The sequence below is a fragment of the Medicago truncatula genome, chromosome 4 (genome assembly GCF_003473485.1).
Source record: "Medicago truncatula cultivar Jemalong A17 chromosome 4, MtrunA17r5.0-ANR, whole genome shotgun sequence".
Classification (NCBI taxonomy): domain Eukaryota; kingdom Viridiplantae; phylum Streptophyta; class Magnoliopsida; order Fabales; family Fabaceae; genus Medicago; species Medicago truncatula.
Window position 1 is genome coordinate 44810545 of NC_053045.1, and position 14898 is coordinate 44825442.

The 14898-nt window shown below is 31.9% G+C and overlaps 1 protein-coding gene across 1 annotated transcript; it reads left to right on the forward strand.

Moving 5' to 3' along the window:
* The first annotated feature begins 10611 nt into the window (after positions 1-10611).
* Positions 10612-14142, forward strand: LOC11406813 (oligopeptide transporter 4). Its single transcript, XM_024780348.2, has 5 exons — positions 10612-11213; positions 12255-12824; positions 12916-13168; positions 13247-13429; positions 13528-14142. The coding sequence occupies exons 1-5, from the start codon at positions 10612-10614 to the stop codon at positions 14140-14142; spliced, it is 2223 nt and encodes a 740-aa protein (XP_024636116.1).
* The last annotated feature ends 756 nt before the right edge of the window (positions 14143-14898 follow it).

Sequence of the window (14898 nt, forward strand, 5' to 3'; positions counted from 1 at the left end):
AAAAAAATTGAAACAAGAAATTGCTCTAAAAAAGAGCTATAAAGAGAGGATAGAGGGTAAATTTCACAATGAAGAAAAGTAGAATAAAATTTAACAATGTGTGGGCAAAGGACGGGAAAAGTAGAGACTAAACAAAAAAAACATGTTCAAAGAATACAAAACAACTTAAAATGTTAATGATGAGAAATTTACAAAAACAAAAGATGGCGTAAAAGTACTAGAACTAAGAGAGAGTAAATAATATGATTTGTTATAACTTTTTTAAGAAAAAATTATTTTTTAAAACAATAATCACTTTTACGAATATTGCTTTCGTTTGTTAATAGTAACTTATAAAAAATTAGATTTTTTTTTAGAGGAGAGAGAAAACAAAGGTTAAAAGATTGAACTAATTTTGTAACAAAAAATCATTTTTATACCGTTGTATCCAAACAAACTAAATTATTTTTTAAAAAATAGTGATTTTTATTACGGTAAACAAACACACAATAGATTATGATTTTTCATAAAATTTTTAAAAAATAATCTCTAAATAATTTAATATCAAAATCGCTTTTATTTTAATTTGTAACAAACAAACCCTAAAACATTGAAAATCACAACATATCAAGCAACTGCACCATCAAAGTTATAAAGAAAAAGGATAAAACAGCAATCCACAAGTGAAATAAACCGAAAATTAGAACATGAAGCTACAAATGAATCAACAAAGTTAGTAAGATATGGGATTTCCGAGACGCCGTAGAAGAAAAATATGGCAAAGAGAGGAAGAACACACAAAGAGGAAATTAAGCCACTTTTATATATAAATATATCAGATCATTTTAAAAAAAAAAGACAAAAAATTAGGAAATCTGTAACAATTTTTTGTGCCTCCAAAAAGTTGATTAGAATACATAAAAACTTATATATCTAAAATATCTTTTTTTTTCTTCATATGATTAAGCATAAGTGAAAAGCAAATAGATGAACACGTTAGTGCCCGTCTTTCCGCTAGTAAAAATATAAAATTTAACTCTAATTAAGTTATTTTGACAAAGTTATAACCGATTTTACTTATGTGTTAATTAATTAAAGGCTGAATACCACTTTTGGTCCTTTTAGTATGACTGAATTCCCAAGTCAGTCCTTCAAGTTTTGAAAGTTTCAATTAGATCATTTTGGTTTGACAGAATTCCGAAGTTAGTCTTTAAGTTTCAAAAGTTTCAAATAAGTCATTTTAATTTGACATAATTTCCAAGTTAGTCCTTTAAGTTTCAAACTAAAATGACATATTTGAAACTTTTGAAACGGTGACGGTGAAATAGTTTATCAACTAAAATGACCTATTATAAACTTTTAAAACTTAAATGATTAACTTAAAAATTCTGTCAAACTAAAAGGATTAAAAGTGATATTTAACCTTAATTAAATTAAAGTAGTTTGATAATTTACATTGTTGTATGTTATTTTCTGAGATATAGTTTGATAGTCGAAGTCAGCGGTTGACAGCAAAACTAAACAATTGGTTCCATATGAGGAGATTAGGATTAAAATACAAATAAACATAAAAATAGGAAGTAAGAAAACAACGTATAGTTGGGTTGACAGAGACAATGTATTGTTATATACATGTGTTAGGATTTAAATCTCAATTCATTGTTTTTTTTTTTAATTTGACGATTGAATTGTAAATTTATATGATATAGGGTTTGAATCTCGATTCATATTTTTTTTAATTTAATCATTAAATTGTAAGTTTATATGATATAGATTGTTCATGAATTTTTTTTACGAAAATCTAAAACCATTTATAAATATGTTCTTGCCATCAAATTTGAAATGATGAAATTATAAAATAGTAACATTAATGATTGATTTATTAGTATCGTAAAACGACTTATAATTTCAAATATCTATATATTTTTTAAAATCAACTTATAATTTGGAAGAGAAGGAATATTACATATATATATATATAACAATAGTTCAAGATATGATAAGTATAGAAAAATGCCCTTGTCTTAAATGCTTTCCTTCTTGACACGAGATTTTAATCCCACGGAAATCTCACAAGGACAGAGGAACAAATGCTTAAGTCTTCCACGAGTTTAAGAATAAAGGATTTTTAGGTGATTAAATGACGAGTTTAGAAGTTGAGCAATGACAGTGATGAAATGTATGTTATATGAATGGACTTAGATAATATTTTGAACATGGACATAGAGATGGTGATGATGGCGTGCTATACTGTAGAATAGGTTTCAGGTGGATTTTAAAACAGTTGGACATGTTGTATTAGGAGTGAATCGCATGGCATACTCAAGTAAAATTAAGGTGAATTTTTTTTTTTGTTGGTTGGGGTTTGAACCAAAACACGAACTTGCATATATCATGCATTGTCCATGCCAACTCAGCTAAGCTCACGACGACAATTAAGGTGGATTATAAAGACAGAAAATGCAATCGCCTAATAACGAAAATTATATTTGGGTCAAACAATCTCTTCAATCCATGCGCCGTAGTATTGAATTGGATTTAGGGCACACAATTTTGGTAAGAAAATATGAATGGTTTCGTAAAGAAATCATGCATTTTTTGGTCACTTAACTACATAAAACAAATAAATCATGTAAGTACTCCAAATGTCATTAAATCTCTGAAAGTTATACCCCAACCCTTGTTATTATCTTGATCCACCCTTTCACTTGTTCATCCCACCTTTTTCTAGAAAAAACGGTCATCGAAAAAAGAAAACAGTAAGCTTTCTTTGCCGAAATTATCAATTATTGATTGTTCTCCTAATCGTTTTCAAAAAATTTAATATAATTTTTTAATAAGGGACTATTACTAAAATTAACAATTATTAAAGCCATCCGTGATCGTATTCTTTTCGATCGATGAGGCATTCAAAAGGCACTTGCAAATTCAACCACTACAAGAATTCCTCAAATTTCTAACCAAATCAAAATTACATTACTGAGGAATTTAGACCCTCAATAATCACTGAAGGAATAAAACTTCAATAACATTAAAAAACCCTCAGTAACATTAGTGACGAAATAAACCCTCAATAATTCCGAAAATTACTTTACTGACATATTGATGTGTGCATTGAATACATATTCCATGCGAAAGATTTGTTTTGTAATTAAGCGCTTTGATTTGGTCATGCTGTGTGCTATGATATGTGATGGCTGATTCAAAGTGCATCGACAAAGATTTTCATGACTATTTCTACGCCTTTCATTGCATTGTTGTGGTTTGGGCAAGAGTTTTTGCTGCTGCAGTTTCTATGTCTGCTTTGTTTGCATATAGTGCATCTACCATTGTTTGTACTACAAATGGTGTTGGAACCCGAACGATTGTCTGTTGAGAAAATAGTGATAGTTTTGGTGGACTTTGTCGAAGTGGTTTCTGTCTTTTGCGGTGTGCCCTCGAGGGGCAGCAGGTTTGTTTTGGTGCCTCAAGGTTGGCTGCGTGAGGTTGCTGGTTTTTAGTTAGCAGGTTTATGGTTACTGTCATTAGGAACCGTAGTGTTGTTTGTGCTTTTGGGTGCTGCACTTTTGTTTTATGCCTAGCCTTTGTCCTTTGTTTTTCTTTTCGTGAATCATGAGGCAGGGGTATGCGTTTGTGTTGTGTTTTATAGGTCTAGATGATGTTTTTTTAGCTCACTGGTGTCCTATTAGGATTCATTCATACTCATATCGCTCTTTGCTTTTAAAGATATGAATCCCCTAAAAGTTTTGAAAGTGTGCATGTGTTTTATATCTGTCCTAATTCACCAAAAAATTGAAGAAGTCTTTTGTTTTCTTTTGTTCAGTATCTGAATTCCTATGATTTTTCATTTAAAGATGCGTTTTAAGTGGTTAGACTGAATTGCTTACAAAACTATCACTGTACGGTTGAGGATTAATATATTCTACTACAAAAAGGCTATTAAATTATATTATTATCATATCAAGGAAAATCATTTCTATGTTTTTTTATGCTTTAAAATAGTGGCATTCTCATAGTTGATAAGAATTACTATTCAAAACTCTCATTATTGATAATTGTGTTTAATCAAACTTTTTGATTGAGATTTTAAATTTATATCTTATCAAATCTATTACTCCTAATGGTTTTAATTTGTACCTCTTTGAGACACTTTGGTGATTTTTTATTTACCTGTTATGCAGATTTGTTTAGAGATATGCTTTGAGCCAAGTACCACCCCTTGTTGTCACAGATATTAAATTGTCACGGGTATGAAACACACTTGCTGAGTAGCATACACCTTAATCTCATGCTTTATTCTTGTGCTTGTTTTTGGTATAGAAAAATGTAGAAAAAAATTACAGTAATGTTTTAACATTCTATAGGAGGATTTTAGGAACTAGATTAAACTTAGATTATATATAGCTTGCTGCATTCTAGTGAGTATATACACATATAGTCATAGATGCAACATAGAGTGATTTTGTTGCAGCGTGTGTGAGCTATAACGTGTTGTGAGGATTTCACGTAACTCATGAACCGAAAATGAAGTTAATCAAAAATCGATCGGTTTGGAACCGAATAAAGGAATAGCTTACACGATTTTGGTAAGAAAAAAATAGTGATTGATTGATTGATAGGTTGTAATGGAATTAAAATTGAATTAAGGTGTAACAAATAACAATGTAACAGATCAAAATAATTATGAGGGGATTGTCTTGATAAATAGCTTTAAATGGAGTTGGATGACAAGGTTTCAATCAATATGAAGGAGAGGCCCATAAAAACTAGTCAACGATTTTGACTTGTCTAAAGGTATTAGAGAATCTTAATGGAATCCTAAGCGTTATTTGAAATCAAAGCCACTAGTATTAACTAAGAGAGCCTCACGAGCTGCATTTGGAAATAGAGAGGATTAAAGTGGTAGCACTCTTGAGAAGGAATGCAGGCAATATCATTTTTTTTTTTGGTATAAGAGAGGGCAAAGCCCAAAAAAAAAACAAAATTAAGAAGCTAATCGAACATTCCTAGGCATGCAAGCTCCGGATAAATCATCAAAAAGGATTCTTTTGACCTCACAAGGAGGAGACTCCAACACTAGAAAATTAAAATGATCTGTATAAATGCTTAAATTAGCGAGCCAATCAACACTCCTATTTCCTTCACGCCAAGTATGGTTGAGTTGAACATTCCAACTCATCTTCAGCAACTTCCGGATCCGGTAAACTAAAACAGGAATATTCACATTGAACTTGAAATTATTAGAAATCATGTCGATCAAAATCTTTGAATCACTTTCCACTATAAGATGAGAGTAATGTTCCCTCCAAGCCATGTCCAAACCCAAATATAGCCCCCACATCTCAGCATGTAAGGCATCACAAGCTCCAATCTTCTTAGTGTAGCCTTTGATCCATCTACCGTCTGAATCATGAAAAAAGCCGCCACATCCAGCAATAACCCCCATATCCTTGCAAGCACCATCATTATTAAAGCTTGATCCAACCTTCTCGAGGCCGCTTCCAACCTATATAGAGATTTCCTTCAACTTTGGACCAATATGAACATGCTCCAGGTTACAATCTTCAGTATTTTGGACAAATCTCCAAATTAAAGAAATTGGGTTGTTCGGCCTAATAAAATCAGCTTCCAAAATACTTTTATTCCTCCACTTCCACAAATACCAACATGTCGTCATGAAAGTTGTCTTTCAAATTAAAGCGTTTGTCCCAATGTCTTTCTTGTTGAGGTTATTGAAGAACCAATCCCTGCAATCGAAAGAAAAGAAATTAGTTACAAAATCATATGGAACGATGTAAAGCCATACCTGAGTAGCGTAGATGCAATCGCGAAGCACATGAAAAACAATTTCATCTTCATTTCCACAACACGGGCAAGTAGGAGAGATTCCACCACCCCATTTACTCCTTCGGAAATTTGTAAGAATGCGCTCGTGCGTAGCCAACCAAATAAAGGTTTGGATGCGATGTGAGCCATGCCACTTCCAAATACTTTTCTAGTCACCCTCCAAAGTCAGGAAATCCTGATGTTGCAAAGAATAAACGCTTTGAACTGTGAAATGCTGGGTTCTTGCCACTATCCAACGTAAGATTAATAAAAACTAGACCATGCAAATATGAAAATAAATACTTACCTTGAATCGAAAAAATAGTATAATTCAATTCATAAATAAATTGCCACAAACGTTTTTAATGTACCACATTAAACAATTTCCATGACATCGACTCTGTTACGGTAACATAACATATAAATTTAATGGCATAGTTTATTGAAGAAAAGAAAATCCAACGTCTGTCGACATAAAAATAGTACCGATATGCAATAACAACAATACTACAAAACAAAGTGCTAAACATTACGGAAAACTTCTCTGTAGACCACATTTGATGTCATATCAGTATCTTGGCCGTCCTCATCATTGATCAATATCTTTAAACCATCCCTTGAAGTTACCCTCGATATTGCGACGTACAATTGGCCATGTGAAAAAACAGGAGACGGTAGATAGACACCAACATTTTTCAAAGATTGACCCTGAATCTTGTTAATAGTCATTGCAAATGAGACAGACAACGGAAACTGCCTTCGTTTAAACTTGAACGGGATTCTAGTATCAGACGGTTGAGGCGATAACCTTGAATAAACACCTTTTCACCTATATTAGATCTAGATATTACCTCTGCTTCGAGCACAAATTTACCCATCTTTGTAATAATCAATCTTGTATTGTTACATAAGCCCAAATTTTGATCTATGGTCCTCAATAACATCACATGTACTCCTACTTTCAATCGAATCCTATGATTTGGCAATCCGGATGCAACAATGGTGTTGAGAAATTCAGGCGTGTGGATATCGTCCACTGCGTCACCGTCTAGGTTTTTACGATAAGGTGTATCATAACTCAAATAAATTTTTTCCTCACCAGGAATCAAGTTTAACACATAATCATTAACCTGATCAGCAATTGTATTCTTTGGTGCCAATATTGCTCTATTTTGAAAATATTATGCTTTACCAATGTTTCATAACAAATTTGGGTAAGTGCTTTCAACAATAGATGCAATAGGATTACCTGAACTTGGAATAAGCAAGTCGGACGGGATTTCAACAGATATGTTGACATCATTGATTTCCCCAGTTTTACCATCCCCAACTCTTAAAACCCAGTCAGAAAATAACTTCCTCTCTTCAATGTCCGCTTCAGATGCGCCGCTTAGAACCCTCATATTTTTTGTAAGCGTAAGGACTTCACAGTACCTCCATAAATTAGATGAGTTAATTGAAGCATAGACAATCTCTGGCCTGGTAGCTTTGGGCATAACTAGTAATATCTGTCTGAAATCTCCACCTAAGACAACAACCTTACCACCAAACGGTATGTCCTTGTTTCTTTCATCTACAGTCTTTAGAACATCTCTCAAGGATCGATCAAGGGCTTCGAAACAATGTTTATGCATCATCGGCGCTTCATCCCATATGATAAGTTTAGCCTTAATCACCAGCGATGCCAACGGTATATTTGGCGTAACTCCACACATTGAGGTCTCGTCGATTATAAAAGGGATACCGAATCTTGAATGTGCAGTTCTTCCACCGGGCATAAGCAAGGCATCAATCCCACTCGATGCACATGCTAAAACAATCTCACCTTCAGACCTCAAAGCAGCTGACAAAGCCCTCCAAATAAATGTCTTCTCCGTACCACCATAATCGTACAGAAAAAACAACCCAGAGTTGTCTTCCCTGACTCTTGTAATGATTGTATCATATACATTACATTGTTCCGAAGTCATAGTCGACATCAACCGGGTATATATGTTCAGCAGCTAGTATAGACTTATTATAATTCATCTCATCATAAATCAATCTACATCCGACATCACAGACCAACGATGCATCGACCTTTGGTATTGGAGGAAAATCAGACAAACTCTTCCCAGCACGCAACAACATTTCTAGTTCGGCCAACACATACGCCTTCAACTGCTCATCAATCAACCATAAATATGGGAGACAAATCAAGGTTGTTAAAAATAAGCAGGACTTGTTTATCGAAAATATCCATTCTTTCAAAATCGGTTCTTGCCACTATCCAACGTAAGATTAATAAAAGATAATTCCTTGCAATTTTAATTTGATTAAATATTGAGTAAATTACACTCCCCTCCCCTCAAAGATGCTTAAATTACACTCCTCCCCTTTTAAGTTAAAATATACACTCCCCTCCCCTCTTATTCAAAATATATTAGAAAATATTTCATCCCACTCCTCTAAGAGAAGCTTGAATTACATTACCCTCCCCTCTTATGTTAAAATCTACACTTTAATCCCTCAATAAAATAATTTATTTTTAATAATCTAGCAAAAAATTATAATCTAACACACTTTGGAAAAAAAATAGTATTACAGGCTATTTTAATATAATCAAAATTTGAATACATATTTTCGCTATTTTTTATTCACAATTTCATTAACATATAGTTTTAAACCCTAATATAAAATATGAAACAACCCAAAATAAAATAAAAATATGTGAAAAATAACTAAATACAATAAAGTATGGTTATTTAAAAGCTATAGCAAAATATTTAAATTTAATTATCATTGATATTTAAATTATAAAGAAATGAATTTACTTTTCTTAAATGGTGGTTCAAAATTATTATATATCATAAAAATATTTATTTAAGTTAAAATAGATTAAAGTGTAGTGCATATTTAATTATTATGGGAGACGGTTGTAATTCAAACATCTTATAGGGAATAAGAGTATAAATTTTTCTTTTCAAGGGAGGGGAGTGTATATTTTAACATAAAAGGAGAGGGGAGTGTAATTCAAGTATCTTTGAGGGGAGGGGAGTGTAATTTACTCATATATAGCCGATAAATCCACATACTAAAAAAAGTAATCATATTTTTAATTATTAGCAAGCTTTATGAATTGGTAAATAAAAGAATCGATCATAAAGTAGATAAATATTTTACCAATTGAAGGGAAATATCTATTGAAAATATTAACACATACATAATAAAATAAACTTTTAGGGATTTGTGTTATTTCTGTTGAGATATTTCTGTTACATAAAATATTAGGAATTCAATGAAAAAGTTAAGTAAAATATTTAATAGATATGATCAAAAGTTTGTTGAGATATTTATGTCAAATCAAATATTGGTTTTAAAAAGAGAAAATTATAAAAATATTGCGAATAAATGTGAAAGTGACACGTGGCATAAAAAAACCTTACTTTATATATATATATATATGCTATTGATTGATTGATGATTTATAGTTGAAGGGTATCGTATGTAATTTGTTGAGATATTTCTGTTACATAAAATATTAGGAATTCAATACAAATGTTAACTAAAATATTTAATAGATAAAATCAAAAGTTTGTTGAGATATTTATGTCAAATCAAATATTGGTTTTAAAAAATAAAAAATAATAAAAATATTGCGAATAAACGTGAAAATGACACGTGGCATAAAAAAACCTTACTTTATATATATACTATTGATATATATGATATGATTTAATTGACTGGATTGATTAACCTTTGATAATCCCTTCAATTCATATTTATTTATTGGAAACTAGCAAATTATTCGTATATACATATACAAGTTTTTCCTAGTATATATCTTGTTAAACAAAAAAAAAAAAATTCCTAGTAATTTATTTTATGTATAGAGGAATATTGGATGAAATTTGTATCACCCTTGATTTAATTAATAAATCAGTATTTGACTCTAACTATTTTATACACTTATTTATTTTATTTTATCTACTCAATTTGACGTGGTAAGAGTCGATCAATATTTAACTCATATTTTATAAACCTTATTTTTGATCATATCTATTAAATATTTTACTTAACCTTTTCATTGAATTTCTAATATTTTATATAGTAAAATTATCTCAACAGAAATAATACAAATCCCTAAAAGTTAATTTTATTATATATGTGTTAATATTTTTACTAAATCCAATTAATTTTATCTGTATGTGATCTATAAATTTACGAGTAATTATAATATGGTATATTTTATTATATTTGTGTGTATTTATTAAGATATTCATCCTATTCCAATCCGTAATAAATTTTATTTGCGGATATCATACATATAATTTTTTTATCTTCTTGAATATGTCTAATCCGGGCAACGCCGGGTAAATACACTAGTGTGTGTGTGTGTGTGTATATATATATATATATATATATATATATATATATATATATATATAAACCTTTTATAGACTTGTGCGAAACACAAAAACAAACTTTCCAAATATATATATTTTTTTGATCAGGTAAACTTTCCAAAATTTAAAACACCTATAAAGTATAAGTACTAGTGAAAGTAACAAACTATAAACATAAAACCTTAACCTTTTAAAAAAATAAAACAAAAAACCTTAAAAAGAAAAATTAAACAAACAAGAAGTAAAAAAACAACTAATTATCCGGAAGACAAGTAACAAACTAGTCAAAGGTAACAAACTAAACATAAAACCCACAACAAAAATTCCAACCTATGTGGACCAAAAAAGACTATATATAATAACCATTGTGGCAAACCATAGTGCATCACAAAGTAGGGAAAGGAGAGTTGAGAAAATATCAATGGAGAACATCAACGTAGACACCGAAAAAGGAACCATGAAGGAAGAAGAAGAAGAAGAAGAGTCACCAATCGAGGAAGTCCGGTTAACGGTGAAAAAAACCGACGACCCAACACTTCCAGTATGGACCTTCCGCATGTGGTTTCTAGGTCTTCTCTCATGCGCTCTCCTCTCCTTTCTCAACCAATTCTTCGCATACCGAACCGAACCACTCATCATAACTCAAATCACCGTTCAAGTCGCCACACTCCCCCTCGGCCACCTCATGGCCTCCGTGTTACCTTCAAAGACGTTCAGGATCCCAGGTTTTGGATCGAAACGGTTTTCGTTTAACCCAGGTCCGTTTAACATGAAGGAACATGTTCTTATTACCATATTTGCAAATGCTGGGGCTGCGTTTGGGTCTGGTTCATCTTATGCTGTTGGTATTGTGAATATCATTAAGGCGTTTTATGGAAGGAATATATCGTTTCTTGCTGCATGGCTTCTGATTATTACGACTCAGGTGTTGGGATATGGATGGGCTGGTTTGCTTAGGAAGTATGTTGTTGAACCAGCTCATATGTGGTGGCCTGGTACCCTTGTTCAAGTTTCTCTTTTCCGGTAATCTATATATATATATATATATACATACATGCTTCCAATTTTTTTATATTATATATGCTTAAAATTTTCTATATTAGGTTAATTTGCATGTGCTTTTGGTAGGGTTAATTTTCTATATTAATATTGTTTTTCTAGGTTTTTTTATAGTGTACATATAATAATATTTGAACATAATTTTCCATTGCTTTGATTTAATTTGTTATGGTATATTGGTATGGTATCTCAAAGTGACAAAACTCATTAACCATCAAATAAACACAATTATAATTTTGAATGTCGTTAACTATAATATTCTGGTGTTCAAATAGACTACCTCCGTCCCTAATTATAGGGCCATTTTGAAAAAATAACGAGAATTAAGATAGTGGATATTTGTATTAAATATGTTTGTAATTAGTATTGTTTTTACAATTTTATCCTTAAGAGAGAGATGATTTATGTTTTCAACATGTTATTTATTGTTGATTGAAGAAAAAGATGTATAATTAATAGGGGCATGTATGTAAAGAAATAATTAATGTAGTTGGAAATAGCAAGGGAGTCTTACAAAAAGGGACAAAAAAAAAATCTCAAAAGGATCTTATAATTAGGGACGGAGGTAGTACATATATCTATTAATCATCCAAATTGTGTTATACAAACATACATAATTTTCTGTAATATACATATTAATCATTCAAACCGTGTTTTTTTTTTTGTTAAGAACCTTAATATTATCAAAAGTTATCGGTCGTATGTTGGGATTCATATTTGGTGGTGGTTGAAAGCTAAGAATGCTAACTTTTGTTACGATTTAAATCATTGATGACTTAGTCCTATTTGATTTTTTGGCACCTTGTATTGTTTGGGTGCTTTTTGTTTTTCCTCTGTGTGATCATACATTTGTTTCTCTTCTATTCTTGGCTTAAATTTTTAATTTTATCAAACTCATACTTATCAATTATGTATGTGTGCCGATGTTGACTGAGTTTTGTGTATCTATTAAGGGTACATTTACATATCAATTCTTACCAAACATGTTTATGTTTATGTACACAGAACTTTGCATGAGAAAGACGATAATCCCCATCAATTTTCAAGGGCAAAGTTTTTCTTCATAGCACTAGTATGCAGTTTTACATGGTATATAGTCCCAGGATACTTATTCACAACGCTTACAAGCATATCATGGGTATGTTGGGTATTCTCCAAATCAGTCACAGCTCAACAAATAGGTTCAGGAATGAATGGTTTAGGACTTGGAGCCTTAACACTTGATTGGTCTGCTGTTGCTTCATTCTTGTTCAGTCCTCTTATCTCACCTTTCTTTGCCATTGTCAATGTTTTTGTTGGCTATGCATTGCTTGTGTATGCTGTGATTCCTATAGCATATTGGGGATTCAATGTGTATGGTGCAAATAGGTTTTCTATTTTCTCCTCTGATCTGTACACAGCACAGGGACAACCATATAACATATCTAATATTGTTAATGACAAATTTGAGATTGATCTTGCAAAGTATCACGAACAAGGTCGAATTCATTTAAGCACGTTTTTTGCTCTTAGTTATGGATTTGGATTCGCCACCATAGCATCCACCGTTACACATGTTGCTTGCTTCTATGGAAGGTATAATGCTCTAGACTCATTAATCAAAGTTAAACTATTTAATCAGCGATTAATCAATGATGTTTAATTGTTTATGATATCATGTTGCCAGGGAGATTATGGAGCGGTATCGTGCTTCGAAAAACGGAAAAGAAGATATTCACACAAAACTGATGAAAAATTACAAAGACATTCCTTCTTGGTGGTTTTATTTGTTGCTAGGAGTGACATTTGTTGTTTCTTTAATGATCTGCATCTTTCTAAATGATCAGATTCAGATGCCATGGTGGGGACTTCTCATTGCTTCAGCATTGGCCTTTATATTCACCCTCCCAATTAGTATCATAACTGCAACCACAAACCAGGTTAATATCTTTAAACTTTTGCTTAAAAAGAAACAAATTTGATTTAAACTAAATAATAATCTATTTCTCTGCATACAGACACCGGGGTTGAATATCATCACTGAGTATATCTTCGGTATCATTTACCCTGGAAGACCAATAGCAAATGTATGCTTCAAAACCTATGGTTACATAAGCATGGCTCAGGCTGTCTCATTCCTCAGCGATTTCAAGCTTGGACACTACATGAAAATCCCTCCAAGATCAATGTTCTTAGTGCAGGTATATTTACTCAGCTCTTATTATTGTGTCTGAAAGGTTTTACTAACATTAGATTTCTTCTATGGTCTCTGATGTACTTTTTTGTGTTATTTTTTTAGTTCATTGGGACAGTGCTTGCTGGAACTATCAACATTGGTGTAGCATGGTGGTTGCTAGACTCAGTCAAAAACATATGTAATAAAGATCTTCTTCCCAAAGGCAGTCCATGGACATGTCCCAGTGATCGTGTTTTCTTCGATGCATCGGTTGTTTGGGGTTTAGTAGGACCTAAGAGGATCTTTGGTTCTCTTGGAGAATACTCAACATTGAACTGGTTTTTCCTTGGAGGTGCAATAGGGCCCATACTAGTTTGGCTATTGCACAAGGCATTCCCAAAACAGTCATGGATTCCATTGATCAATCTTCCGGTACTCCTGGGAGCAACAGGAATGATGCCACCAGCAACAGCATTGAACTACAATTCATGGATTATAGTTGGAACCATTTTCAACTTCTTTATCTTCCGTTACAGAAAGAAATGGTGGCAGAGATACAACTATGTTTTATCAGCAGCACTTGATGCAGGGGTGGCTTTTATGGCTGTACTGCTTTACTTGGCATTAGGTCTGGAAAATGTGAGTCTCAATTGGTGGGGAACTGCTGGGGAGCATTGTCCTTTGGCAGCTTGCCCAACAGCTAAGGGTATAGTGGTTGATGGTTGCCCTGTCTTCTGATGACATGGTCTCTTTTTATATATTTTTTTTATTATTTAAAATTGCAAAACTTTATGAAGTAGTACTTGAATTGTACGTTACTATATTTTATCAGCAAACAATGGTATTATGTTCTGTTTTTATTTGGTTTATAATTTTATATTGTTATTTTCGTATTTTCTCCTTCCGTTAGAGGTCGATTTAGATCTTATAACTCATTTTACCTTTAACTCAAACTACTTGAGCTATCCAATCACCCCATTTGGTTTATTAGAGCATCTCCAATGGGAGGTCCTTAATAAAGACTAGTTCCTGTTAAGGACTCCCATTGGAGGAAGAGAAAATGAGTCTCCATTAAGTAACATGTAACTATATAAGGACCCTCTCCCTTCTAGGTAACAAACGGGTCCCACGTTTCAGAGAAGTAATAAAATATGTACTATGTGCTCCCACTTACGACAGAAGTAATATTTTAATAATTAATAGTTGTTTTAAACATTATTGTATCTATTTTGTCATCATTTTAAATAAAATGTAATTCATGCAAATTATTATTATTATTTTTTAACGAAGGTATGTAAAATTTGTAATGTTAATTTTTCCATTTTCAAATTATTAGCAAATGTGGCAGAAATTTAAGTTCATACGAACAAATAAATATTTTATAATTTAATTTTATGTTAAGGATTATAATTAAATATTATGAGGTAATTTATAATTTAATAAATAAATTATTTTTGTTTAATGATGTAAAGTTAGTGGAGCCTATTTAAGTAT